A 19,003-nucleotide genomic window follows, 5' to 3' on the forward strand; every position below is an offset into this window, starting at 1 on the left:
CCCATTGTGCCATCAGCTCTCCCCCCATTGTGCCATCAGCTCTCCCCCCATTGTGCCATCAGCTCTCCCCCTATTGTGCCATAATCTCTGCTGCCATGCTCCTCCTGACACCCGGATTGCACAGTGTCATTGGTTTCTATGACGCTGTGCACTCCAGGCGCCCGGCCTTAGTCGAGCCCCCACCCCCTCGGTTTCACTAACTTACCTTTCCAGCAGGGGCGCTGCGGACACTCCATCGTTCCGCGCTGCTCTGCGCCTGACGTCACACAGTGCGTCAGGTCACGGCGTGCGTACGTCAGGAGGAAAGGTGAGTATTCCTAGTGCAGCGGGAGACCACGGAGCGGGAGTAATAGCAAGCGCTTCACTCCCGCTCCATGGTCACATGACACAAACGAATCTTCGATGCAAAAAATTTGCATAGAGGATTTTTTTGTGTCGAATTACTCGATTTAATCGAGTAATCATTTCAGCCCTACACACAACCGTATGTGTTTTGCGGTCCGCAAAAAAAAACAAACGGATGACATCCGTATGTAGCATTACTAGGCCAGAAAACTCCTTTAAGGGTCCATTCACACATCCGTATGCATTTTGCGTACCGCACATCCCCGGCACTATAATAGAAAATGCCTAATCTTGTCCGCAATTGCGGACAAGAATAGGACATGTTCTATTTTTTTCAGGAACGGAATTGCGGACCCAGAAGTGCGGATCCGCATTTCCGGATCCTGGCAACACATAGTGTGGCCCCATAGAAATTAATGGGTCTGCAATTCCGTTCCGCAAAATGCGGAACAGAATTGCGGATGTGTGAATGGAGCCTAACAAGTTTTACACTTTTTTCCAAGTTTTTTTACACCCACACCACCTTTTTGCAACCTTATAAAACTTCACAGGTGATTAACACCAAATTAACATAGCTAACCACACCCACTTTTCGAAAATCACATTAAAAAATTTACCATACAGCCAAATTGGCTTCTGCCTAAGGTCACAGTTTAGAGGGCAGGAAAGAAAGGAGGAAAAAATACTGAACAGGTTCTCCTAAGTGTCATTGCTGATGAGTCTTAAAGGGGCATTCCCATCTCAGACATTTATGGCCTATCGGCAGACTAGGCCATAAAGGTCGGCTCTGCATCTCTCTCTAGAATGGGGGTCCCCCAACCACCATCCTGCTTAATGTGAATGGAGGGAGTCACCAATGTGTGGCGCCATCTCTTTATTCATTCTCCACATGGATGCAGCAGCGGCCATGCCTGCAGGATGGGAGACCCCCCATTATGGAGATGGGTGCTGCTCCTAGAGGTGGGACACACGTCTATCAGACTTAGGCCTCCTGCACACGACCATATGGTTTTGCGGTCCATTTTAAACTGATCCGTTTTTCAGTTTTTTTGTTTTAGTAGTGTTTCCGCTTCTGTTCCGTTTTGCCGTTTCGTTTTTCCGTTTGTGATCCGTTTTTTGCAGATCGCAAACGGAAACGGAAGCATACAATAATGTTTAAACATTAAGTACAATAAAAAATTGGGCTGGGCATAAAACGTTTGTGTGCAGGAGGCCTTAGTATATTCTTTCCGTGTCCGTTCCTTTTGTTTGCGGACCATATACGGAACTATTCATTTCAATTGGTCTGCAAAAAAAACGGAAGTTACTCTGTGTGCAGTCTGTTTCCATATGTCCTATTATTGTCCACATTAAGGACAATGATAGTACTGTTCTATCAGGGGCCAACTGTTCTGTTCCGCAAAATACGGAATGTACACGGATGTCATCCATATTTTATGCGGATCCGTTTTTTGCGAATCGCAAAATACATGAGCCCTTACGGTCCATTCACATGTCCGCAACTGTTTTGCGGTCCGCACATAGCCGGCACTATAATAATAGAAATGCCTTTTCTTGTCCGTGTCTGCAGACAAGAATAGGACATGATCCATTTTTTTGCGGAGCCAGGGAACGGAAGTGCGGATATAGACAGCATTGCGGCCCCATTGAAATTGAATGGGTCCGCACCTGTTCCGCAAACGGATGCTGACCCATTTTGCGGACATGTGAATGGACCCTTAGATATGCTATAAACTACAGTGGGAATACCCCTTTAAAGAGGTTTTACAACCATGTAAAAAAGTTTTTGAAAACAGTTTAGACTGTTACAAACTACTAGAAGAAGAAGTAGTCACCGCACTGATCCACCCTTCTGACGCTCTTTGGTCCCCCGTTAGTCTCTGTGCTCTTGTGCTCCAGCGATGACATCCCGACACATGTGACTGCTGCATCTAGCAGTCCTTAGTCAATGCCTAGCTGCCGCAATGACATCAGTCAGCGCCTGGTTGCAGCAGTGAGCTCAGTCAGCTCCTGGCTGCAGCAGTGAGCTCAGTCAGCGCCTGGCTGCAGCAGTGACCTCTGTCAACGCCTGGCCGCAGCAGTGACCTCAGTCAGCGCCTGGCTGCAGCAGTGACCTCAGTCAGCGCCTGGCTGCAGCAGTGAGCTCAGTCAGCGCCTGGCTGCAGCAGTGAGCTCAGTCAGCGCCTGGCTGCCGCAGTGAGCTCAGTCAACGCCTGGCCGCAGCAGTGACCTCAGTCAGCGCCTGGCTGCAGCAGTGACCTCAGTCAGCGCCTGGCTGCAGCAGTGACCTCAGTCAGCGCCTGGCTGCAGCAGTGACCTCAGTCAGCGCCTGGCTGCAGTAGTGACCTCAGTCAGCGCCTGGCTGCATTAGTGACCTCAGTCAGCGCCTGGCTGCATTAGTGACCTCAGTCAGCGCCTGGCTGCATTAGTGACCTCAGTCAGCGCCTGGCTGCAGCAGTGACCTCAGTCAGCGCCTGGCTGCAGTAGTGACCTCAGTCAGCGCCTGGCTGCAGTAGTGACCTCAGTCAGCGCCTGGCTGCATTAGTGACCTCAGTCAGCGCCTGGCTGCAGTAGTGACCTCAGTCAGCGCCTGGCTGCATTAGTGACCTCAGTCAATGCCTGGCTGCAGCAGTGACTTCAGTCAGCGCCTGGCTGCAGCAGTGACTTCAGTCAGCGCCTGGCTGCAGCAGTGACTTCAGTCAGCGCCTGGCTGCAGCAGTGACCTCAGTCAGCCCCTGGCTGCCGCAGTGACCTCAGTCAGCGCCTGGCTGCAGCAGTGACCTCAGTCAGCGCCTGGCTGCCGCAGTGACCTCAGTCAGCGCCTGGCTGCCGCAGTGACCTCAGTCAGCGCCTGGCTGCAGCAGTGACCTCAGTCAGCGCCTGGCTGCAGCAGTGACCTCAGTCAGCGCCTGGCTGCAGCAGTGACCTCAGTCAGCGCCTGGCTGCAGCAGTGACCTCAGTCAGCGCCTGGCTGCAGCAGTGACCTCAGTCAACGCCTGGCTGCAGCAGTGACCTCAGTCAGCGCCTGGCTGCAGCAGTGACCTCAGTCAACGCCTGGCTGCAGCAGTGACCTCAGTCAGCGCCTGGCTGCAGCAGTGACCTCAGTCAGCGCCTGGCTGCAGCAGTGACCTCAGTCAGCGCCTGGCTGCAGCAGTGACCTCAGTCAGCGCCTGGCTGCAGCAGTGACCTCAGTCAACGCCTGGCTGCAGCAGTGACCTCAGTCAGCGCCTGGCTGCCGCAGTGACCTCAGTCAGCGCCTGGCTGCAGCAGTGACTTCAGTCAGCGCCTGGCTGCAGCAGTGACCTCAGTCAGCCCCTGGCTGCCGCAGTGACCTCAGTCAGCGCCTTACTGCCGCAGTGACCTCAGTCAGCGCCTGGCTGCCGCAGTGACCTCAGTCAGCGCCTGGCTGCCGCAGTGACCTCAGTCAGCGCCTGGCTGCCGCAGTGACCTCAGTCAGCGCCTGGCTGCCGCAGTGACCTCAGTCAGCGCCTGGCTGCCGCAGTGACCTCAGTCAGCGCCTGGCTGCAGCAGTGACCTCAGTCAGCGCCTGGCTGCAGCAGTGACCACAGTCAGCGCCTGGCTGCAGCAGTGACCTCAGTCAGCGCCTGGCTGCAGCAGTGACCACAGTCAGCGCCTGGCTGCCGCAGTGACCTCAGTCAGCGCCTGGCTGCCGCAGTGACCTCAGTCAGCGCCTGGCTGCAGCAGTGACCTCAGTCAGCGCCTGGCTGCAGCAGTGACCACAGTCAGCGCCTGGCTGCAGCAGTGACCTCAGTCAGCGCCTGGCTGCAGCAGTGACCACAGTCAGCGCCTGGCTGCAGCAGTGACCTCAGTCAGCGCCTGGCTGCCGCTGTGACCTCAGTCAGCGCCTGGCTGCAGCAGTGACCTCAGTCAGCGCCTGGCTGCCGCTGTGACCTCAGTCAGCGCCTGGCTGCAGCAGTGACCACAGTCAGCGCCTGGCTGCAGTGGTCACATGTCTGTGTTGGAATGTCATCACTGGAGCTGAAATGACAAAAAACAGCGGGGATCGGGAAATGTCGAAACGGGAGTGTCGGAGGTCCGGAAGGTCAGAATCAATTATCTTATAACATTCTAGCAGTTTTATGAAAGAATTACATGGCTGGACAAGCACTGTAATGAATAGTATCTGCAAATGTTCAGGTCCCTTGGAATAAGATTTGCAGTTGCCTAGCAACATGCTGTATAGGGTGCAGAGGCCACAGTAGCACCAGGATCGGGGTGTGGGCCCTCCCACATAAGAAAAACATAGTATTATAAATAATACTGGCCCCTTATAGCAGCCACATATTGGGGGGAGGGGGGGGGGGGCACCAGAGGGAGCTCAGTGAAAAGAGACTATTTACAGCTTCCATTGAAATGAATGGTAATTGTATAGATTGTTATGCACTGAGCTCCCCCTAGTGGTGGCTGTAGGTGCTGGTTCGAGAGCTGTAGAATATCTTTCATAGGACAACCCCTTTAAGAATTGTTACTTTCAAAAAGTCACAAAAATGTTACAATGTCAAACCGACCAAAAATTCTCTTCATGATAAATCTCTTTACTGTCCAGCTTGGAGGTGAGTATGTTGCTCGGAGGTGAGTATGTTGGTCATCTAGGAGAGTTAGGTGCTGCTAGGTCATTGACTGTCCAGTAGGAAGTGTTACCTGAGGTAAGTGGTCTGGTGTCCGGGAAAAAGGTTTATTGGTAACGGTGGTTATAAAACATGGCTACTTTCTTACAAAAACAGCGCCACACCCGTCCCCAGGTTGTGTGTGGTATTGCGGATCGTTTCCATTCATTGATTTGGGAGGAAGCAGCCCTGGTTTTCTAATCCTGGACAACCCCTCTCCTGACATGTCTGTTTTAGTAACTACCTGCATCCCCCATGTCTGGAACATCTATTGTTATGACTCTATGTTGTGCCATTCCTCTATTATTCCTGCTAGGAGTTATGAATGAGTTGCCAGCAGTTTGCTGTGAAGGTCCAGATGCTATCCATTAAGTGCTGCCGATGTCAGACTGTGCAGGGACACCCCCCCCCCCCCCCCCCCCCCCCAACCCATCATTCATAACTCCTAGCAGGAATAATAGAGGAATGGCACACCCTAGAGTCATAAGAATGGTGTACCGTGTAGAAATAGTCACCGGAGCAGATGGACTCCGAGTGATCGACAAGAAGAGGACGGAAGTGTGATGACAAGACTGGGACCAGCGCGAGAGGACGCGATGATGCTGTAGGAAGCCGCACAGATTGTGAGCCTACGAGCCGAGCCTGCCTTGTGTTCCCACAATGTGTTCCTGCCGCACGGCGAGCCTTATGTAAGACCAGTGTTATTATAAATGGAGGACGTAGGCAGATAACAGGGGAGAAAGGAAGAAAGACCACCCGGCCAGTGTGTGGGGGGGGGGACGCAGTGTGCGCTGCCGACGAACATTACATTAATTCATTCACCGACTCATTCAACGCTTGGAAGCCGCTTCCTAAAATTAGCAATAACTTAGAAGAAAAAAAATCTTCTCCTTCAAGGACTAAATGTAACGGCAATGAAGGCTATAATTTTCTTTCAATGATCCTGCTGGGAAATGAAGCGATCACAGGAATCAGCTGCAGACTATCGCAGACTGCGACGCCCTGCAGACAAGTGCCAGGTATCCTATGCAGACTGAAGGGCGGCACCACTGGCAGTGTCCAAGGTGTGTGCCATTAGCAATTCGAATCCCATCATGGATCAGCCCCAGGTGCTTGGTAAGACCAATATGGCGGCCTTTACCGCTCCTATAGCGGTTGTCGCTCAGCTTTCCCAAGCTCCTGAATGGTAAATTGTCTGGTACTGCAGAGTTACGACCTGAGTCCTATATAACTGCAGGAAGACCTACCGCACCCCTGTAATGACAGCCATGTTTAGGTCTGAGGGGAGTGTTGGATGAGAACCGAAGCATAACTTGAAGCTCTTGGACCGTATATCTGGATCAGGCCCCCACCTACCATGTGACATTCATAATACTGGGGTCTTCTTAGGTGGAGAGGTACCAGGGTCCGGGTGTGACTGCACCACACATAGTTACACCCATGAGAAGTCCAGGGGCGTCTAGTCCATCCAGGATTTCTAGTTCTGTATCGGCCGTCTACTAGCTAGGCAAACATGGCAAAGGGTACTGTAGATGAGGAAGAGCCAGGTAGGTACCCACATATAAGTGCCGTCATCACAAAGGGGTAAATAAGGGGCTATAGTGGATGAGGTTAACTCATACAGGGTTCAATTGGCACACCAAGGGCGTACGGAGACAGACCTCGGATCAATGGGGCACCTGGAGAGGCCCAAACAGGTTGGCTCCATCTGTCATTTCAATGGGTGGTGTGAACCTGTACGGGGATCCCCTCTCCATCAGTCATACACCATTAGCACCATCATGAAACGTCTATGAGGGGGCAAAGAAACGGAACCCATTCTAATGGTTGCTGAGGTGCCCCTGTGTACGCCCCTTGGACCAAAAAGGTTTAGATGAATGTGCCAACATACAGAGCTGTAGGCCATACTAATGCAGTGAAGTAAAGGACATTATCAATGTGCCATCAAAAGACATCACAATTGCCATCTTATGGAGTTTGGGAGAAAGGCAACAAAGAACATGACTGTGCCTACACCTAGAGGATCAATGAGTGCCCACAGAGGGCATTATCAGAATGGCAGCATGCATCATCTGGTGAACATCAGCTTAAAACATCTCATATTCGAAGTGGCCACACTGAGGGTTCAAGTGAATGTCAACCAAGAACCTCTGTAGGTGGCCACCCGTAGGGTTCAGAAGAATGTCAAAACAGAAAAGCAAAGGGTGCCCACAGAGGGCATTATCAAAGTGGCTTCATATAAGAAACTGGTGAATATCTACATGAAGTATCTTGTAACAGAAGTGCACACCTATAGGGTTCAGAGTAATGAGTGCCCACAGAGGGCATTATCAAAGTGCCCGCATACAGCAGTATCAATAGTAAATCTTCTGTTGGATGTGTCCACTGGTGACGGTCAATGACAGCAGAGGGCATTATGAAAGTGGGTGCATACAGAGGAATCAACAAAAATCTTCTGCTGGAGGTGCCCACATAGGGGGTTCAGATAAATGTCAACCTAGGCGATGAACGGTGCCCGCAGAGGACGTTAGCAGAGATCCTATGGGAGCTGGAGGTGAAAGTCAACAACGATGATGTCAACCCAGATGATGATGATGACGATGATGAAGAAACGGCAAAGGTAAAGGGATTCTGACATTCATGGGTCCAGAGTTTTGCTTATATAGAGCGGGTGGCAGAATGCCCCACAAGTGATGGAGGGTGGAGGGTATCTACAGGCTGAACTTCATGGACCTTACAATGTAAAGATGATGAACATGCAATACTCAACCACAGGGACTGAAGAAGAGACATCTGTGCAGAACAAGAGACAGTCAGGACCACAGACTGATTATGCAATATCCCAGAGACATCTTGAGATCGTGTCAAACAGGTGATGGAGACAGACTGCTGATTGGAGAAATACAGCCAAGGAGAGAGAGAGCAAGGTGAAGGGGTATCAGACAGACGGACAGACACCTTGGGAACAGACAGCCATTTGCATCTAGAATTATTACACCCAATCCACAGAGACAGGACATTTGTGCAGTGATTTGTAGCTCTGAGAGGCTGAACACCATCAACGATCACAGGGGAGGAGGTGTGAGACAGACAGACCTGCAAAACAAGAGACAGACCAGACAGCGATGTGCAGAGAGAGGTGGACAGGAGACAGCTGGTACCAGGGATGTGCTCTCCTCTGTCTCCATGGTAACCTCTCGGCATCTTGCAAGGAGACAGCAAACGAGAGAAAGGAGGGGTGGGGGGGGGGGGGTGCATGAAAGATGTAAAGAGACTCCAAAAGTACGATATAGAAAAAGAGAGCCATAGAGTGAGTGACGGAGCGAGCCGCCTCAGCAGGTCACCTCAAAAGAGACATACTGAGTCATTCATACAAAACGAGAGAGTAGGGCAGATGCTTCCTCTCGTCAGTACACAATGTCCCCATCTCGTCAGCGCCTGCAATAACTTGTACCATTAACGCAGCTCTGCAGAGCATCTCGCCGTTAACCCGTTCTCCGCAGACCGGCTTGCTATCCCTCTATTAACCTCTTGCCTCCCAAGGGCCTATGAAACCTTCTCTCGTTTTAGCCCGTCAAGTCGAGGAACTCTACCCTGATCTTGCCATGCAGCGCGTCGCTCCAGTTGCTCCCCCCCCCACCACCACCACCAATCCCAAGACGCTGCAGAATGTTGCATCTTGCATGCAACAGTGGACAAGGAAGGGTAAAGAGCAAGAGAAGAGAAAGGTGGAGACAGTCTGCGAGGGAGGGAGAGAGATAATATGAGTGGATGGAAGGGAGAGAGGGGGAGAGCGTGAAAGTGCGAGAGGGAGGGAGAGCGAGCGCAGTAATCCTGCCAGACAGAGCGAGAAAAAGAGAAAGCAGAGGTAGACTGAGCAGCGTCACCCCAAAACCAGCCTGCACCCCACAACTGAGGTCAGAGCGCCAGCTGTGTGTGTATACCTGTGTCCTATGTGATGTGTGCTAGGAGGGGCAGCTTCACTGTGCAGCTCTGGGCATGTCCACCTGTTGTGCATCCATGTAGCGGTGCAGCAACTGGGTGTGTAGCTGCAGCACTTGGGGTGTGTGACACTGCATGCTCTGTGGGTGTGTCAGGGACCTGGTGGGTGTACAGCACTGTGTGCCTTAGTGCAAGGAGTACCACCAGTTGCTTTGTGTACACGGATACATTGTTGCCATCACTTGGCACAAGGTGTGATACAAAGTATCGCAGCCAAGAATCTTTACTCACCCTCAAGAAGTAGAGCTGGGAAGAGCAGCCTGGGGGCTTCAGGGGACTTGTAGGACTACAAGTGCCAGCTGTGCTAAGACAATGGCAGCAGAGTAAACCTAGAACCTCTCTGTTACTTTGAGATTGGACTTCTATTCCAGAACATCGTCAATGTACCGCCATCTGCCTGCACTGATTGACCTTCCTTTGGACAGAGTCCTAGCTGGAGTTTCCAAAGATTCATTTCACTGCACCAATCATGTATCTAAATACCCCCAGCCATGGCGGAGAGGCTCGTTGGCGCCCCCCATAGGCACCGAGCACAAATCCCCCTCTTTACATAACAGCTTATCATGATGGCTGCTGTTCCCAGAGTTTTTCCACGTGCAGTTATCAGGGTACATACATGTTGATGATCATATTGGGAGGGTTCGGGAAGAAGAAGAAGGGGTGGACTGGGGTGGTCATTCGGATAACGTTGTGTAACCGGGGAAGTGTGGGCTATTCTCCAGATGTCTCCATCTAACCGATTCTTCAACCCACAGGCGACGATCGTCTCGTCCTGGGGTTAACTCTGTGCGGTCCAACAATGAAGTGGTATGTAAGATCCTCTCCTGGGGAAATTTAGGAGTAGTTAGTGTTGGGGTGGCATAGTAAGATCAGGGTTGTAGTGATGACAGAATACAGAGAGTGCTGTAGACTTATTGGGTTTGTATGGGTTTATATATCTGCTTTTAGATATATAGGGCAATATATGTGTATATAGGATTAGAGAATACATAGGATGCATAGGTGAGTATATAGGAGAAGGATACATGGGTACATTAGGGTGTGTTTATATAAAGGCATACACAGGATATATGGGGTAAATTGGAAATGTATGGATTTAGGGATGTAGGAGAAGTATACAAGGGTATATCAGGGTGTGTTTATATAAAGGTATCCATAGAATATATAGGACATATTGGATGCATACTTGAATATATCGTGTGTTTATATAAAGGCATATATAGGGTTAATTGGAAAAGTATTGATTTAGGTATGTAGGAGAGGTATACAAGGGTATATAAGGAAGTGTTTATATAAAAGCAGACAGAATATATAGGGTTAATTGGAAATGTATAGATTTACGTACCTAAGAGAGGTCTACAAGGGTATGTAAGGAAGTGTTTATATAAAGGCAGAGATGGAATATATAGGGTTTATTGGAAATGTATAGATTTACGTACCTAGGAGAGGTATACAAGGAAGTGTTTATATAAAGGCAGACATGGAATATATAGGGTTAATTGGAAATGTATAGATTTACGTACCTAGGGGAGGTATACAAGGAAGTGTTTATATAAAGGCAGACATGGAATATATAGGGTTAATTGGAAATGTATAGATTTACGTACCTAGGAGAGGTATACAAGGGTAGATAAGGATGTGTTTATATAAAGGCAGAGATGGAATATATAGGGTTAATTGGAAATGTATAGATTTTATGTACCTAGGAGAGGTATACAAGGGTACATAAGGAAGTGTTTATATAAAGGCAGAGATGGAATATATAGGGTTAATTGGAAATGTATAGATTTACGTACCTAGGAGAGGTTTACCTGGGTACGTAAGGATGTGTTTATATAAAGGCAAACATGGAATATATAGGGTTAATTGGAAATGCATAGATTTACGTACCTAGGAGAGGTTTACCTGGGTACGTAAGGATGTGTTTATATAAAGGCAAACATGGAATATATAGGGTTAATTGGAAATGCATAGATTTACGTACCTAGGAGAGGTATACCTGGGTACGTAAGGATGTGGTCACATGACTAGAGAGGCAAAGGTAGGGTAGAAGTTACAATATTTGAGACATTTTAGAATATTCACTCTATAATAATTTGGGGGAAGCAATGGCAGACGCTCCTCTGAGAGAGTGTCCAGAGGTTTCCAAAAAGCGACCACAGAGCGCAGTGATAGACGTAGACAGGTCGGAGAAGGACCCAAAGAGTGAGAGAAAGGAATGATGTACAGAAAAGACGATGCGGAATGCACTAAAGAGAAGCAAACATTGATTCTGCGATGTTTGAGGTAGAATGCTTCATGTAGAGCTGCGCGGCTGGAACGCGCTGTGTGCGCGCGGCGGTGACACAATGTGATATACAGCCAGGACGTGAGGTGCTACAATGCCTCGTCTGTGGGAAAGCAAAACTAGAGTGCCCAGGGGCCATTAGAATGCTCAATGCGAAGAAACAATGTTGCAATGTGAGGAAGGTAAGGAGACACAATGCTACAATGTCTAGACTGAGGGGAAGTGCTCCAGGAGCAAGCACAGGTAGAAGGCTTCATGAAGGCACTGGATGGACGGGGGCCACATCATAAGTCAGGGGTGATCTTGATGGACCTGCGTCTTTTCCTAAGCCATGAAACTAGGAACATGAGAATAATAGCAAAGAAGGGTTAGGTGGAGCAATGGCAGCAACTCCAGTGCAGGGCATAGACTGTTCCAAGGTCCAGAGTGCACAATGCTTGAGGTAGAAAGCGCCACACATGTCCACAGGTTGTGTGTGGTATTGCAGCAGCTTTAATGGAGTTGTAGTAACAAATCATAGACAGGTGTGGCGCTGTTTCTAGGGGGGAAAAAATGTTACTTTTTTTCTAATCCTGTACAACCCTTTAAGGTGAATGCCAATCTTTGATCACCATTTTATTTTATCTAAATTTGTGCTGAATAAATCAAATTTTTTATAGGGTTTAGAGTAGACCTTTTCAGATACAGAACTCCAACTCCAACGGGGTGGACCACCAAAAATATTAGACATTTTTCAAACCAGCGCCTGGATCTGAATACTTTCATAATTGCATGTAGTTAGAAAAAAATGTAGCATAGCCACTGAGTTATTCAATACAATGTATCTGTACAGCGCCACCTGCTGTTTGCTATTTACCTTATCTCTCTGTTTACCTTGCTGAGGTGATCGCACATGCTAAGTTCCATCTTTCAACTGCCACCAGCTGAATCTACTGTTAGAAGCTGTGGCACTTAGAGGGAGAGCTGCAGCAGAAAGGACACGCCCCCTGAGCTGTGATAGGAAGAGAGCTGCAGCAGACAGGAGACACCTCCTGAGCTATGGCAGAGAGAGCTGCAGCAGAAAGGACACGCCCCTGAGCTGTGATAGGAAGAGAGCTGCAGCAGACAGGAGACACCTCCTGAGCTATGACAGAGAGAGCTGCAGCAGAAAGGACATGCCCTCTGAGCTGTGACAGTGAGAGAGGTGCAGCAGAAAGGACCCCCCTAAGCTGTGATAGGGAGAGAGCTTTAGCAGAAAAGACAACCCCCTGAGCTGTGACGGGGATAGAGGAACAGCAGAAAGGACACTCCCCTGAGCTGTAATAGGGAGAGAGCTGGGGATATGCATCCAGAGCTGTGATAGGGATAGATCTGCAGCAGAAAGGACACGCCCCTTGAGCTGTGCTAGGAAGAGAGCTGCAGTGAATAGGACAAGCCCCTGAGTTGTCATAGGGAGAGGCCTGCAGCAGAAAGGACAAGCCCCCTGAGCTGTGATAGGGAGAGAGCTGCAACAGAAAGGAGACACCTCCTGAGCTATGGCAGAGAGAGCTGCAGCAGAAAGGACATGCCCTCTGAGCTGTGACAGTGAGAGAGGTGCAGCAGAAAGGACCCCCCCCCCCCCAAGCTGTGATAGAGAGAGAGGAACAGCAGAAAAGACACCCCACTGAGCTGTGACAGGGAGAGAGGAACAGCAGAAAGGACACTCCCCTTAGCTGTAATAGGGAAAGAGCTGCAGAAGAAAAGATATGCATCCAGAGCGGTGATAGGGGGAGATCTGCAGCAGATAGGACATTCTCCAGAACTGGGAGAGAGCTTCAGTAGAAAGGAGGAATCCCATGCTGTGATAGGGAGAAAGCTGCAGCAGAGATGACACGCCCTCAGAGCTGTGATAGGGAGACCGCGGCAGCAGAAAGGACACACCCATTGAGCTGTGACAGGGAAAATGCTGAAGCAGAAAAGACATCCCCCTCAGAAGTGACAGTGAGAGTAGTACAGCAGAACGGACACACCCCTTAAGCTGTGATAGGGAGAGCGCTGCAGTAGAAAGGACACGCTCCTTAACTGTGATAATAATAGATCTGTATACGCTCAGCTCTTAAGATGCAGGTTGGAGGCAGTCTGAAGGAAGGCAGCGGTGTTGGAGCTCTGTTTCAGAAGGGGACTGTAACCCCTATACAGATGTCTAATGAAATGAATCAGAATATTAGAATATTGTGAATCGGATCTGCAGTAGTAGAAAGCTCAGAGTGCGGTGCAGTGACTGTAGGGTATGACAGGGATTACACTTAGAACATTCTTTGTGTATGGAAGGAAATTTACAATGTCCAAGTCAATGGGTGGCAATTTATGGCGTTGGAAACAAAAGCTGGCAGGTCAGTTGTGAGGACAGGCAGGGTTAGAGTGCTCAGACACCGAAATAGTGTGCAGAGTGTAAGAAGAGATCTTAGAAGGACAGACAGCATGTGAGGAGTTAATATGAGATTGCTCATCACAAACCTAAAATATTGTGAGGGCAATGCTTTAATAGTTGCAGTACAGAGCGGTAATGGTAGAGTGCTCTCACAGCCTGGACATGAGGAAGCAGGGTGCGGGTGAGCAGAGGTAGAATGCTCTCAGCGGGAGGTAATATTAAACAGATGACTGGCAGCAGTGGTAAAGTGCCCAGTGTGAGGGCAATCACTACCAGCAGAAAACGGAGTGTCATTAGAGTGCTCACATAGTAGAGAAGCAATGGTAGAGTGCTCCGTCTGTAGAGATTGCTACAAATCACAAATATGAAATTGCTCAGGAAGTAGAAGTAATGGAAAGCGAAGTGCAGGAGTGCGTGCACCGGCTGCTTCGTGCTATTTTGGAAAGTATTCTGTCAGCAGGAGCGGTGGTAGAATGTGCTCAGCGTTGGAAGCAACCAAAATGTCAGTTTTATGGAGACTATCCAATGTATCAGGAAGCATGGCAGAATGTCACTTTGTAGGAAGCAGCGCTGCAGTGTGCAGAGTGAATGCACAGACGTCTTATACTCTAGAGCTGCATTCACAGTTCTGCTCGACTGAAATCTCCCAGTATTCCCTGCTTGTTCAGTGTCTATGCAGAGTTAGGGTAGTGTTCACTGTACAGTCATCTGATATAGGAGAAACTAACTGCCCTGTTGTATCACAAGAGCTCAACCAAATGCGTCTGTCAGCAAGCTTGCTGACTGTTTCCAATAGAAACATGCAGAATTGTGAATGCAGCACTGAAGCATAACAGAAGATGTAACTCAGGATCAGTACAAGAAATACAATGCATTACAAAGTGGCTCAACTCCTTATGTACTTTATATCTGTACGTAAACTGCTAATCTGTGTTCAAAGACAAACAGATCCCTTAAAGGGGTTCTCCGCTTTAGACAATCCCTTTTTGTTAGAAGGCTCACATGAAAATGAACTGATTGCAGAGTCATCTACTGCTGTAATCAGCTGTAATCCCTGGGATAACACAGTAGAAAGTGATCAGATTCCACACAGCGCCACCACAGGACAAATGAAGTATTACACGTTGACCACTGAACTACAGTTGCAAGAAAAAGTATGTGAACCCTTTGGAATTATATGGATTTCTGCACAAATTGGTCATAAAATGTGATCTGATCTTCATCTAAGTCACAACAATAGATAATCACAGTCTGCTTAAACTAATAACACACAAAGAGTTAAATGTTACCATGTTTTTATTGAACACACCATGTAAACATTCACAGTGCAGGTGGAAAAAGTATGTGAACCCTTGGATTTAATAACTGGTTGAACCTCGTTTGGCAGCAATAACTTCAACCAAACGTTTCCTGTAGTTGCAGATCAGACGTGCACAACGGTCAGGAGTAATTCTTGACCTTTCCTCTTTACAGAACTGTTTCAGTTCAGCAATATTCTTGGGATGTCTGGTGTGAATCGCTTTCTTGAGGTCATGCCACAGCATCTCCATCGGGTTGAGGTCAGGACTCTGACTGGGCCACTCCAGAAGGCGGATTTTCTACTGTTTAAGCCATTCTGTTGTTGATTTACTTCTATGCTTTGGGTCGTTGTCCTGTTGCAACACCCATCTTCTGTTGAGCTTCAGCTGGTGGACAGATGGCCTTAAAGGGATTCTGTCACCAAGTTTTGGGCTATAGAGATGCGGACATGCACAGCTAGATCGCCGCTAGCATGTCCGCAATATATCTGTCCTATAGGGCTGTGTGCTTTTAATTTCTTTAAAAAAATGATTTTATAGATATGTAAATGAGTCTTGTATGTGTCCAAGGGGCTGTACTAACCTTACTGGAGCCCAGCCAGGCCCGCCTGTGAAGGAGCCCAGCACCGCCTATGTCCTCCGAATCTCCTCCTTTCATCAAATATAGATTGCCGTAATCTCGGGATGCGCGAGCTCGCGCATGCGCAGTGTCGGTATAGTGTTCTTTCCATGTGCTGGCATCAGCCTCAGGGAAAGAACTGCGCATACGCGAGCTCGCGGCAATCTATAGTTCATGAAAGGAGGAGATTCGGAGGACATAAGGCGGTGCTGGGCTCCTTCACAGGTGGGCGTGGCTGGGCTCCAGTGAGGTTAGTACAGCCCCTTGGACACATACAAGACTCAATTACATATCTATAAAATCCTTTTTTAAAGAAATGAAAAGCACACAGCCCTATAGGACAGATATATTGCGAACATGCTAGCGGCGATCTAGCTGTGCATGTCCGCATCTCTATAGCCCAAAATTTGGTGACAGAATCCCTTTAAGTTCTCCTGCAAAATGTCTTGATAAACTTGGGAATTCATTTTTCCTTTGATGATAGCAATCCGTCCAGGCCGTGACGCAGCAAAGCAGCCCCAAACCATGATGCCCCCACCACCATACTTCACAGTTGGGATGAGGTTTTGATGTTGGTGTGCTGTGCCTCTTTTTCTCCACACATAGTGTTGTGTGTTTCTTCCAAACAACTCAACTTTGGTTTCATCTGTCCACAGAATATTTTGCCAGTACTGCTGTGGAACATCCAGGTGCTCTTGTGCAAACTGTAAACGTGCAGCAATGTTTTTTTTGGACAGCAGTGGCTTCCTCTGTGGTATCCTCCCCTGAAATCCATTCTTGTTTAGTGTTTTACGTATCATAGATTCGCTAATAGGGATGTTAGCATATGCCAGAGACTTTTGTAAGTCTTTAGCTGACACTCTAGGATTCTTCTTCACCTCATTGAGCAGTCTGCGCTGTGCTCTTGCAGTCATCTTTACAGGACGGCCACTCCTAGGGAAAGTAGCAGCAGTGCTGAACTTTCTCCATTTATAGACAACTTGTCTTACCGTGGACTGATGAACAGCAAGGCTTTTGGAGATACTTTTATAACCCTTTCCAGCTTTATGCAAGTCAACAATTCTTAATCGTAGGTCTTCTGAGAGCTCTTTTGTGCGAGGCATCATTCACATCCGGCAATGCTTCTTGTGAAAAGCAAACCCAGAACTGGTGTGTTTTATAGGGCAGGGCAGCTGTAACCAACACCTCCAATCTCATCTCATTGATTGGACTCCAGTTGGTTGGCTGACACCTCACTCCAATTAGCTCTTGGAGATGTCATTAGTCTAGGGGTTCACATACTTTTTCCACCTGCACTGTGAATGTTTACATGGTGTGTTCAATAAAAACATGGTAACATTTAATTCTTTGTGTGTTATTAGTTTAAGCAGACTGTGATTGTCTATTGTTGTGACTTAGATGAAGATCAGATCACATTTTATGACCAATTTGTGCAGAAATCCATATCATTCCAAAGGGTTCACATACTTTTTCTTGCAACTGTAAATGGGTCATCCATGTTATGCACTGAGGTGCTGGGTCCTCCGAGGTGGCAGAGACTTATTGGAGCCGCTCTGGTTAATAGATGAGAATCCAGGGTGAGTGGAAATTCTTATTTCTTGGGCAGACTAGAGAATTAGGGAGCAATACATGGACAGAGAGTGAGTGGGAAGGAAAGCAGGAATGTTCACTTCATGTTCTAGAATCCCCGGAATATGTGTCAGCGATGCTAGTGTCCTCGGTACAGAGGAAACGTAATTATTATAGTCACATCTTTATAGGTTCCAGCCCTTTCTGCAAAGCCACAGCAGTAAGGAGAGGGGGAGGGGAGTTAACGTGAGACTAGATGGGGCGTATGAGGGATGTTGGTGGAGAAATGGCGGTATTGTACGCCAGGCCACCACAGACGTTACGATTGTCTTGATCTGACCATACATTGTTACCTATACATCGAGTATATAGACATCTGCTACCATGTTCCAATGCATCTAAAATAAAAAATCTGTAACTTTGCAAAAATGTTTGATTAAAAATCGACTGTACTGAATATACAGCTCCTATGCGTCTCCAAGGTAACAGACTACAAATAAGCCATGTGTGTAGTCTGATCCTGCAGCCATGCCTCCTCTACAACCGCAGAAGAGGCAGATGAGTGCAGTATCGCACCATATACAGGGGTAGTGTCCGTTGGTTGCGTCGGGTATTGCACATTTTCACTTGAATAGGACTGAGCTGCAATACCAACAACAGCCCATGGATAAGAGTGGCGCTAAGCAACCATGCTGGGTAGCATAAACCTCACATGGTTCCATTAATGCAGCTGATCCCTGTTTAGGGCCACCATCAATTGGCCAGACCGAAAAGTTACAAAACGTGTCCCTGGAGGACCTGATATGTCCGTGCATTAAACAGACAACCTACTGATTTGGATGGACATTGTGTAATGCTTCACATCTCCTGTGGAGGCGCTGCAGAGGAACTGAACACTTGCCCCATGTTTTCTCAGAGATTAGAGCTGATCCTGCAGGGTCCTAGCACTGGCACTTTCTGTGGTGAGCTCATTTTTGTGGCGCCATAGTGAAAGATGGGTGAACCCTTTAAGGAGCAAGCAGAGAAGTATAGGGTGAGAAGAAGCTAGGCAGGAAGGGTTGGTGTATAAGCCAGTCTACTAACCTTCTCCTCTGTCTCAGGTCTGGCTGTCCTTCCATCTTCTTCATTTATTTCTCTGTACTCCTGTCAAGCACGTGTTCTTCCGTCCCCAATCTCCTGCAACCTACAAGGTTTCCCCACCATAGGACAATAAGATCTTCCTCTAGTCCAACCGCCCTTACGCATCTACACTCTTCCCATCATCCCGCACCACAACCCTCCGGCTCTACTCACCATCTCGACCTTTATGCTTCTCCTATGATCAGATCACGGGACTTTCCACCAAAAATCACATACTTCGCCCACAGGAACCCTAAGCACTTTCATCAGCGCTCTGTGCCAACCAGAGGCAAGCGTCAGTCCTCGGCATCTAGCTTGCACCTTCCCGTAGCCATTGAAGGAGCAGTTCCCCCATCTCAGTACCCATGGGCCATCTTGTGGGACCCCACTGTCTCAGATGAAGAAGAGGCTCAAAGTTCTTACACTCCTCGACCTTTTTACCATCCTGAGTGGGGCCTTTTGGAAAACAATGAACCGGCACGGGGATTAGATTTGCGAGGGGTTCCGACCACGCTGAGACCCCATGGATTTCCTCCAAAAGATGAAGGTGAAGGGATAACTGGGAAGGGGTTAGAAGACAAGATGTTCTTTGCACCTACTTTACTTCTGTCTTTTTCTACAGGAACGGACCCCCAACTGTATGTGACAATCGTAATCTCAGTGGTCATTGTGTTTGTGGCCACTGGAATAATCATCAAGTTCTGGTAAGTACTCATTATGAACATGGAATCACATCTTGTTCTCCAA

At 48.4% G+C, this 19,003-nt stretch overlaps 1 protein-coding gene across 2 annotated transcripts in view; it reads left to right on the top strand.

Annotated features, from left to right (window-relative positions):
* The first annotated feature begins 8,760 nt into the window (after positions 1-8,760).
* Positions 8,761-19,003, top strand: part of LOC121004835 (PILR alpha associated neural protein) — a 44,008-nt gene continuing 33,765 nt past the window's right edge. The window contains exons 1-4 of one of the 2 annotated variants that reach the window (XM_040437208.1): positions 8,761-8,890; positions 9,731-9,782; positions 18,238-18,803; positions 18,879-18,960. In XM_040437208.1, coding sequence (XP_040293142.1) covers positions 9,775-9,782; positions 18,238-18,803; positions 18,879-18,960 — 656 coding nt within the window. In that variant the 5' untranslated portion in view covers positions 8,761-8,890; positions 9,731-9,774. The remainder of the gene's footprint in view (positions 8,891-9,730; positions 9,783-18,237; positions 18,804-18,878; positions 18,961-19,003) is intronic. The other variant, XM_040437209.1, reaches the window with a different exon arrangement.

Source organism: Bufo bufo, chromosome 6 (genome assembly GCF_905171765.1).
Source record: "Bufo bufo chromosome 6, aBufBuf1.1, whole genome shotgun sequence".
NCBI classification, from domain to species: Eukaryota; Metazoa; Chordata; class Amphibia; order Anura; family Bufonidae; genus Bufo; species Bufo bufo.